At 42.9% G+C, this 10373-nt stretch overlaps 1 protein-coding gene across 1 annotated transcript in view; it reads left to right on the top strand.

Moving 5' to 3' along the window:
* The first annotated feature begins 1721 nt into the window (after positions 1–1721).
* The window catches only part of adgra2 (adhesion G protein-coupled receptor A2), a 40657-nt gene continuing 32005 nt past the window's right edge, over positions 1722–10373 (top strand). Inside the window, exon 1 of the mRNA XM_035658324.1 lies at positions 1722–2756. Within this exon, the coding sequence (XP_035514217.1) occupies positions 2455–2756 (302 nt within the window). The 5' untranslated portion in view covers positions 1722–2454. The remainder of the gene's footprint in view (positions 2757–10373) is intronic.

Here is a 10373-nt window from a genome sequence, read left to right as displayed (position 1 = left end):
GTGTGGGGGGGAGGCGGGGGTGTTGTACTTGAAGCCTTATTTAACAGCTTGGATAAACAGCCCTCAGTTTAGCAGGCGCCCATCCACTCCTTGTGCTTTCTTTCAATAATCATGCTGGCTTTCTGAGCCTCCTCCGGTGTACAGTATTATATACAGGAATAACAAACCCGGGGTCCACCGTGTTGGTCAGAGCACAGTGCACCATTATACTGCCGGGCATACTCACATGACTGAGGTGCCTGCAGTTTGGATATGTCAGTGAATACATGTCAAGCCCAATTGCAAAAGATCCATTCTCAAACACTCCTGGTTCACCTTCTCATATTTTGGAATGCTGTCCAGATTTGAATCGCTACAGTCTCCATCCTCCTGGGCCTCTCGTATATCAAAAAGTATTTTTAAAACAGAAATCCGTGGAGTCAAGGACTGTATTTTGGGAACTTTCTATACACACAGGCAAAAATGTGAAAAGGAGACTTTGAGGAAGTTTATGATCCTTTGTATTTTTTGGATTGTGTGCTGCAGGGGGAAAAATGTCATATTTTAAAAAGGTTTTTGGAATATTTTTCTCTCCGAGTATCTCTAAATCTTAGCATTTGATTTGTCCAACATGCAGTAGATAAGTTAGCCCGTATATTAGTTCTACTTTGACAGCAAAAACAACATGTGGTATGCACAGAACAACACTCACTTTCAGCTGACTTTGAATTGGGCTTAGTTCTTGTTAATGTTCAGACAGTTGTTAACATACGTGCAAACATGAATTTGCATTTGGAGGCAAGGTAACTGTCACTGCACCAGCCACTCCCTTACTGTTTTATGGGTAGCTTGCTGTTGCCAATGGCCTTCAAGTGGACAGGAAAACAATTGCTTCTGAGATAGAAAAAAATGGCACTACCTCATACCATGAAGTAACCGTCTACAATATAACAGCTAAGACTCATTTTATTTTCAAAATCAAATCATCATCATTGTTCTCGACCTCCATAACTCTTTACACTATAGAATGTACTGAAGTGTATCTATAAAAGTCTTTACTTCCTCTCCTTCCCGCTGATTGAATGAACAGCCTTTGATCTGCTGAAACACACAATACACAAGAGACCTTCAGCATTCATTCATAACTTCAGTCTGCTCTCCCAATGCAGGCACACAATGAAATCAAGTTCTTCCTGTCTTCTACAACTAGGCTGGAAACGACCAATTCAAATCAAAAAGCAGCAAAACAACAGATATATGACATTGAACTCATTAATATTCCAAAAACGTATTTCATTTTCTTTATCGTCCTCTATTATTTTCTTATTTGCACCATAATATTTCCCTTTATGACAGGTAATTATCACCTGCAATGTATTTTTAGGCTTTACTGTAAGAATTTCTCTTGGATACAGGATGATGATGATGATGATGATGAGTAAATCAAGTCATTATTTCTCATCATGAAATGCAAATGAAAATTAAACCCTAAAGAGTTAATGTAATAAATTTAAACCTGGAGATTTGTGTGTGCAACAAACATGTTGTATTTGTTGTACTAATGTCATTTAGGCCAACAACAATACATAAACTATCCCACTGGACTGTGTGATGAAGTATGATGAAGGTGTGTGAAGTGAGCTCAGGTGGGTTTACTCCTGGTCACGTGTGAAACCTCCTCTCTGCCGCTCTCCGGCTGGATGCGCTAGGACCGCGGGGACCAGAGCGCAGACGCAGACGGAATGGGCGCACTTGGGGTAGTAACTAAGTGAGTTTGAGTGTGACAGAGGCAAGCAGGCAAAACCGCTAGATTCTGGGAATTAGGCTGCACAGGAGTCGATCCAGACCAGCTCACTTCTTGTCCGAAATAATATTTTTTTTTCTCCTGTTTAAATGCGTCTAAAGTTGAGAGTCTGCGGAGATCTCCGGGATCGGTGAAAACAGTAAGGACAACTTTTTAAGAGCAGCGAAACAACTGACAAAAGTTTTGAGAATATACTTTCTTTACTTCTTCATACATTTGACAGCGTGGATCTGACTGTGACTGCTCAGTCGTGAATCTCATCAACCCCTGGATTAACTTTTAGTGTGGGAGATTTAGACGTTAATGTGGACACTCCCAAGTGTCCTACAAGTGATGTAAATCTCTTAGAGCAATTATTACGACCACCAGCGTTTTAGGACAGAATACTGCGCCTGTTTGTAGGCGTTGAGGACGTTTGGATGGACTCACACATCCCTTCAATTTATTAACCTTCTGGACCAAAGGGAGTTGTGCGCCCGCGCTGCCATGACATAACGGGACACTCTTGGCAAATCAAGGGTGCTGAATATTTCTGAAATGACTGGATGATGAGTGTTCATTGTTGAGCCGAGGACCTCCAAGTTGACCATTCATTCAAGACCTGAGAGATCATTTTTCTTTTCGCTTGCCCTCCTTACGGCCCCCTGAAAGCTTCATGGTGGAGATATGGGATGACTGGAGGCGGGGGTGCAGCTGAGGTGAGATCCAGCCGAAGGACAATGTTTGCGCCCGGCGTTGGCATCCCTCTGCTGCCGGGGCGTCTGGTACTGATGCTGCTCCTGCTGTGCGCCTCCGAGCCGAGGCTCTCCCAGGCTTGTCCCGGGTTGCTGGCCTCCACCAGCGGCTGCAGCTGCACGGACGAGCGGCCCAAAGCGCCCGGCGTCCAGGCTGTGGGGAGAAAGGTCAGCTGCAGCAAAGAGGAGCTGACTGAACCTCCGGATGCCAGCCTGCTGCCCAACAGGACCGCCATTCTGTGAGTTGGAACAGTCTGACAAGTTTATTGTTACCTCTGAACTAATGATATATATCTCCATTATGATCACCCTGCTGTGGCCTGTTGTGCAGGCTGTGGCCCTGAGCTCACATGCTGATCTTACATTATGGTGTCATTTATGTCCTCTTGTATGAAGCAGTGTTCCTATTATATCCTTTAAAGGTTGTTGTTAGAAAAAACAATCATGCTCTCTAAGCTGCCATAGTTTTTGCCATAAATGTGAACTCTAACTGGCTGAGGATCCACAGTGTTTCCATTGGATTTAACTGGGTGAATGTTTAGTTTTGTTGGTGTATTTTACATTAAATACATGCATGTGAAAAAAAGGTGAGGGTACAGTGATACGCTCAGGCCCACACACCCATGACTCCGAACCCATGACCTTATGTTTAACTGTATTGAGGACTTGCTGCAGTAATAAGCCTGGCTAGGTCAGAAGTTTACATCTTGATCTAGTTTAACTCTGTAGTGGAGGGCTGAGCGTCGCCTTTCTGTAAAGCATTAGGAAGATCAGTGAGAGGGCAGGCTGACTGTAGCCATCATCTGGCCCTGCCTCTTTGACACAACTCTGTCACTTTAAATTTGACTCTGACCCAGCCAGACAGCTCTGAGTTCAGCTTTCTCTTTCTCCTTCCACTGTGCACATGTTCCAGCTGACTTGGCCTTGCAAAACTAGAATAAACAGAAACATGTTTTGAGTATTTCCTATTAGAAAACACCAAACGTTATTTGGTGAGAACTGGACAGCAATGATTCTGGGCTTAGTTTGATATTTTTTAATTATGAAGCAGTTATTCGTGTGGTCTATTTGGACAAAACTTGAAAGGGCCATATCATGGGCCAAAACACACTATCTTTCATGATGGATGGACTACCGATCTGTCAGTGACACATTTTTTGGGTGGTGTTTCTTGCTTGTAAAGCAGCTGCTCAGGCTTTCTGAAGAAATAGCTTGTTCCCACAGTAAGTTACTGCCTGTGTACTCTGACCCAGTGGGAGAAACGCTAGCAGCACATGGGCACAGTAAAAAAACTTGTTCAATTGCCCCACTGCAGCGAGCATATGAGGTAAAGTAAGGGGATTTATGCCCCAGGAGGGCTAAAGCCAGCCAGCAGTCCATTTATAGGGCCTTATGTTTCTTGCTTAATAAAAGCAGCATAAACATCTGGGGAACACATTGCTGGAAACCAGAGGAAAAAAAGAGGCTTGGGTGGCAGTGGTTGAGGTGATTGAAGATAATCTTCCATCCCTCCGTCTACTAATTTTGGTTGAGTTGTTTTTGTACAGATGTCTAGCATTCTGTGACACTTTTCTGTGGCTGTGTACAAGGAGCAAACAATTCCTTTCATAATCTGCCATTTTACCTTTTACCTTTCCCTGGAACTCTGGTGCCTTGAAAATCAATTTTCCTGAAGATTTGGTGAGTTCCTCAAGCGCCCATGCTCCCATCGTTGCTGATGACATTAGCTCCAGATGTGGAATGTGAGAAGTTGTGTTGATATTCGTGTTATTCCTGACATTCCTCAGTCCGCTCAGAGACTGCGGACAGTATCCCAGGTGCAGTGGGGAAGCTTTCCCCGTGCCCTACGCCACCTCAGTCCCTCCTCACATCGGACGGCCTGACAGCCAGCCCTCTCTCCTGGGGCAGCCTGGAGGAATGCTCTCCTCCATGCTGAGCAGGCAAAGGCTGGAGGACACCAGGCCCAGGGCTTCCGGGGCCGGCTGCTACGTGTAATGCACAACAGCTGGCCCCTGTGAACATTCCAGCTGAGGCCCCTCAGCCTCATGGGAAATCCCAACGGGGATTTGTTTATTAAAACTATTAGTTGGCTGTTTGTTGTTCCTGCCAGCCACGGAGGAGCAACCAGTCGCCCCGATATTATCGCCTCCTCCTTTGACTCATCAGTGCCTACAATCTACTTTGATTACATTACTGTGTCAGATTATATACTGCACCATTTCTATAAACTCACACTTATCTCTAGTTTCATGATGCATCATGCTATTCTCAGCCATGAGCTCCAGTCTTTTGTCCCACTTTCCCTCTTTTTCTTTATCTCCAGCCTCCAATTTCTCTTCCCTTCCCACCCCCTCTATCATGAGTTCATCCACACGCAGTAACTCTCAACCTAAATATTTAGTCGTCTTGGTAGGAAACTGCCATGTCCAAACTCCTTCCAGATGTGAGCCTGCGCAGGCTTGTGTTTAGGCCTAATTATGCACGGCTGCAAAGGAGCTGGATCACTGGGAGAGGAAGAGGAGCGGAAGGGTAGAAAGGGGGGGATAGATAAGAGTGTGAAAGCGAAAAGTGGCGTCGTTGAGGGGGGAGAGCAAATGACGGAAGTTGAAAAGAGGCTGAAGTGAGGGAGAGAGTTGAACATGAGGAGTTGAAGAAGTGGGAAGAGGGAAGCAAGAGGGGAACAAAGAAAGAGAGCAGAGCAAGACAGAGGATGGAGGAGGGAGAGGAGAAGCTTGGCAGGCGGTTCAGAAGGATGTGCCCCTGGAGACTGAAAACTCCCCAGCCCCTGACTAACAGATCATCCACACTGGGGTGAGAGGGAGGAGGAGGAGAAGGAGGAGGAGGATGAGGAGGAGGCAGGGCTCCTCAGTGCAACAGCATAGCTTCACATCACAAAGCATTGCTCCATGTCTCCATTATTATCAGTCTTTCTGTGCGAAAGAGGAACTTCTGTTATTTTGGTGATGAAAAAAAAATCTGTGCCTGTGGATGGATATATATCATACACATTCGACCTATAGCCCCCAAAACACACAGAGCAATAATTCCTTTCTCAGCGCTGTGTGGTGGCAGCTGTGTTTGTTTTAATGTTTTAATGGATAACAGACAAATGAAGAGAATGTACAGTGGCAGTCTATGTGTGACTGTGCTGGTGTCTCATAGTTTGTGGCTTTTACCCAAGTCAAAACCATACTCCTCCCTTGGCATATTTTGTTGTCGTCGTTGTCAGTGACTGATGGCTTTGGCTCAGTGGGTGCCAGCCTGAATGAGTGGGCACAGATGCTCAGGGTGGGGGGTCAGCATGCCCGCCCTTGGCCCAATGCCCCCTCACCCAAGACAGCTGCAACGCAGTTGCTCCCTGCGTGGCTGCACTTAAGCCTAGTATGTCAGTGTTGCTGGCTGGTAGTCAAGAGTTTAAGGTAAGAATATTCCAAGCGGGGCAGTTATATTTTTATCAGTAAGGGTCACCGTTGTAAATTAACAGTTGTTAAGGTTCCAGTTTATACTGGGGAGGTTGTTGCTGAACAATCAGCTGATCCTAGTTTTAGCTTGCCCTTTGAAGCAATTATTAATACATCTGTTTGCTTTCTTACCTAGAGTACGATGAGAAGATTGATAGCACTGTCATATGTACGCCAGATATAAAGCTGCAGCTAGCAGCCAGTTAGCTTACCTTAGCATAAAGACTGGAACCGGGGGAAACCGCTAGCCTCTGTCCAAAATTAACAAAATCTGCTTACAAGCACCTTTAAACCCCAGTAGTTAACAAATTCTATCTTGTGTGTGTAATATACAAAAGCCAGAGTGTAAGTGTTTTGAGTCTTTGTGCTAAGCTCAAGCTAATTGGCTGCTAACTGTAGCTTCATATTGAATAGCGTTTAAAGATTATTAATTTTTATTATGAAAAAGAAAGATATTATGTTTGTGAAACCAAATTATCTAAGCTTAAACGGCTCCTTACTGGCTTTTAGGAGCTTTCAATTGCCTTTCAGTGTCTTCTTGGGGAGCTAGGCATTGATGTCATATGAGAGGCAGTTAAAAAACCCTGTTGCATTGCTCTCTGCGGATTGAAACAGTTGAAGCGATGGTTAGACCACATTTCAATAACTCAACGGTTGCACAGAATCATTTACTGTTGATTACTTTCTTTTCCGCAGGGTGCCTGGTTTGGGTAACTTAATTAAAACAATAGTCTGGCATTTTGGGAAATAAGCCTCTTTGCTACTGCTGCTTCAGCTACTTACAGCTCCTGATGGTTTTCCAATTCTGTGTTTGTACGGATTAAGTTTAACATAATTAATGAGCTTTAGAGGTGTCGGTAAGCAGATGTTACTTCTGGACCAAGACAGGCCAGCAGCTCCCCCCTTTTTCCACTCTTTGTGCTAAGCTGAGCTAACCAGCTCCTGGCTGCAGCTTCAGATTTGCCAGACAGAAGTTAGAATATTTGTGAATCTCAAACAACAAAATGATTCCTGAGAATGCATCGAAGCCTGTCTAACTCAATGTAGCTATGTTTGATCTTGTCTTGGTTTTAGCTGGAATAATGTTGAGTATAGGACACCAAAGTTTAACCAATTTGCTACTGGAAAGGTTTGGAGGTTACTAATTTAAGACTTCCTATAGGAGCTTTTGATGGAGAGGACAGACTTGTTTTTTACACTTAACCCCACATTTGTCTGGTTTCTCTGTATTTAATTTTGGTTTTCATTCCACCGACCATCCCGCAGTCTGATATCGTTTACTGCATTTGATGAGTCCTCTGTGTCTCTGTTCACTCAAAGTCACCTCACCTCAACAGTATCATCGATTGGCTACAGTATGAATGAATCCGCGTCCCTTTAATCACCATTTTATCTTCTGAGTCACATCGTCGGCCTCTTACTTGTGGCACATGTGTGGACGGCCAGCAGATGTGTTGGTGGATTATGTTGGGTCTGTGAGTCAGTATGTGTTGAGACGGGAGTATGCCGATGAAGCATCCTAAACAGTCATCTTATCAGCAGGGAGAATTCCAATAGCAGGGAGAGTGCTGGACCCCATGCATTCCTGCCGCGATAGGGTTTATTTATGTGGGGAAAGGTGTTGAGAGGAGGGGGAGCGGGCTCTCCTCCACACATGTTAGGTGGGGCAGTGGTCAGCAATAAATCAAAAAAGCAAACAAAGGCTTGACACTGGATACTCAGAGCTTTATGTTCAGCTGCAGCACCTGCCAATGCCACACAAACCCCCGGGTTTTATTGTGCCCCAGGTCAAGGTAACACAACCAGAATGGGACATCTCCACACACCTACTGTGCTGTACTGTAGCTGACCGCCTGTTTGGATGATGAATGTGTATTTCAGTTATCACCTCGTTGTGTTTGTTGATTATAAGGCTGCGATATTACAAAACCTGGCAAAAACAGAGCAATGTGTTGTCATAGTAATCTCATAACCCCAAGTGGCTTTTTGTTATTTTAGTTTTTCCTTTCACGCCGCTCTCTTCTTATCTTACTCCAAAAATGCCTGACTTTGACTTTTCTTTGCCAGCGCTAACTTCCCTCTCCCTGTGTCTGACCACAGCGGCCCCCAAAGTTCCTGCTCTGGGTCGACAACACACATGGATACAGATGGAGATAATGGGTGGGAATGCCTGTGGCTTCAGTGTGCGTGTGTGTGTTAGTGTTTCTGATATGCTTTCTCTTGAGAAGTAATCCATGACAATAGTACAGTCAAGAACTTCCATAATATAATCTGAATACTCTTGAGTTAAACTGGTTATTCACCTACAATTACATTATATTAATTAACATTTATGAAAATAGGTTTTCAAAAAGATTTGAACATGGTTGCTAAACTGAGTGATCTAAGCTCACGTTCATAGCTTTTGAGGACGAATGCATGGTCACCTTTTGAAATCAATCTGGATCATGGTGCAATTTTTGAGAGCTGGATTCATGATGTCCAAGTTAGTCTTTGTCCCAATAGCTCAATACAATGTCTCATTTACCATTTCTTTAAACAGTCTTCCTGGAGTTTAGTATCCATATTTTCCAATGAACTGGCATCCACTGCAAAGATTTTAAGGTTAAACAAGTTGAACTAGAATTTATTTGTCAGTGTACAAAAAACTCCAACTCCAACTCCAATGTCTGGGTAGTTATGTTGCTGTTACGTATGTTACGTTGTAATTACACAGATGTCTGAGCTAACAGCAACTTAGTCTGTCTAGATGTTGTATGTTTTAACATATTATGTGAACCACACAGCATATGTTTGAGAAGAGCTCTATTCCAAGGCTGGATTGTAGTATAGCCTAAAGTTAGATATTTTTGGAAAAAAGCTTTATTTGTTTCTGTTGCTAGGAGTTGGATTCTGAGATCAATACCACTCTTACATCTGCTAACTGTTTCCTGGCTTTACAGTTAGCTCAGCGTAAAGACACAAGTAGAAATGAGAGTGGTATCGATTCTTCTCATATAACTCTCGGCAAGACAGGGAATTTACCAACATGGGGTGCTATGTAGGAGTATAGTGAATTGCAATAGTCAGGTCTAGAAGGGATAATGACATAAACAACTGTCTTTAGACCATCAATAGAAAGAAATGAACTTATTTTTAAAAAATGTTATAGCTGTATTATTTTACAAAGATTCAAGTCAATCACACACAGATTTTGTGATACCAGTTATACATTGGCTGTCAGATTTCCAAGCGGGGCAAATAAATGAATCTCAGACTTCTGTAAGTCAAATATGTCCAGTTTCAGTGTTTAGTTCATCCATATAGATTGTGGCTACAATTTCTTAATGATCTGATTCCATGTAAACCAACCAACAACAACTCATCTTAACAATACTTCTATCATCACTTTAACCACTATTGTAATATTGAATATGGTATTACGGTAACATAGAACCACAAGATATTAAAAATCTGTCACTTGAATTCTTCTATCCATTGCTCCTTTTGTTAATATGAGTTGGTTTACAGCCCCCATCAAAGGGACAGAGCAGTTGTGAAATAAAGCAATAAGCTTTTATTAAAATCATTATTGATGGAGTTGACCACTGTTTAAAGATACAGCATAATGTTTATTCCTTCAGCTGAAATCAAATCATTCTCTGGAAAGCATGTTGGTCTACCATATTTTTTGTAATACATGTTTTATGATTATTTAATGAATTCTGGTGTCACACTGGTTGACGTGCAGTAATTAGGATTGACGAGATGTGAACTGTGATTGTGATTCTCGGCAGTCACACAACAAACTACAAAACAAAAACACAACCTTCTCACAGATGCCTGTAAAGACACCGTGAGAGTATCTGGGGCAGAAAGATTTTAGCCGACCTTTTGTAAAAGCAGCCTGATTTCCCAGCAGTCTTTGCTCAGGAGCAGAAAACAGAGGCTGGTTATGAGACAGAACAATGAGACAATGTTAGCCAGGCATACACCACATTCCACTCAACTGTCTGAAAAGGCTAAATTCACTAAATTGCCTCATTAAAAGTGTAAAAACACTTTAGACAGTGATTAAACTGACTATTGTGTTCCTGCTCTGCAGCCATAAACTTTCCAATTTGGTTTGTCTTGACTTGTCTTTGACTCTAAATATTGCAATAATTTATTGCAGCTTTACAGTAAGGCGGCGGTATTTCAACTTGTGTTCTCTGACTGTTAATATTCATAGCAGCTACTTGTTTACGTCTTTAAAGTTCACTGGTTGTCCAGCTTTAGTAAATTGTGTGTAGACAGCAGAAGAAACACACTTCAGGGACAGTTCCTGTTAGCAAAACTCAATGAATTGTCTAATAAGACTAACTGCAAGTGGGGGACCTTCCTCTCTTGAGTGGGTATTGTGTGTGTGTGTGTGTG

The sequence above is a fragment of the Morone saxatilis genome, unplaced genomic scaffold (genome assembly GCF_004916995.1).
Source record: "Morone saxatilis isolate NCDOM2014 unplaced genomic scaffold, NCSU_SB_2.0 Contig16, whole genome shotgun sequence".
Classification (NCBI taxonomy): Eukaryota; Metazoa; Chordata; class Actinopteri; family Moronidae; genus Morone; species Morone saxatilis.
The sequence above is the reverse complement of the archived record's forward strand: the minus strand, read 5'-3'. Positions and strand labels throughout refer to the sequence as shown.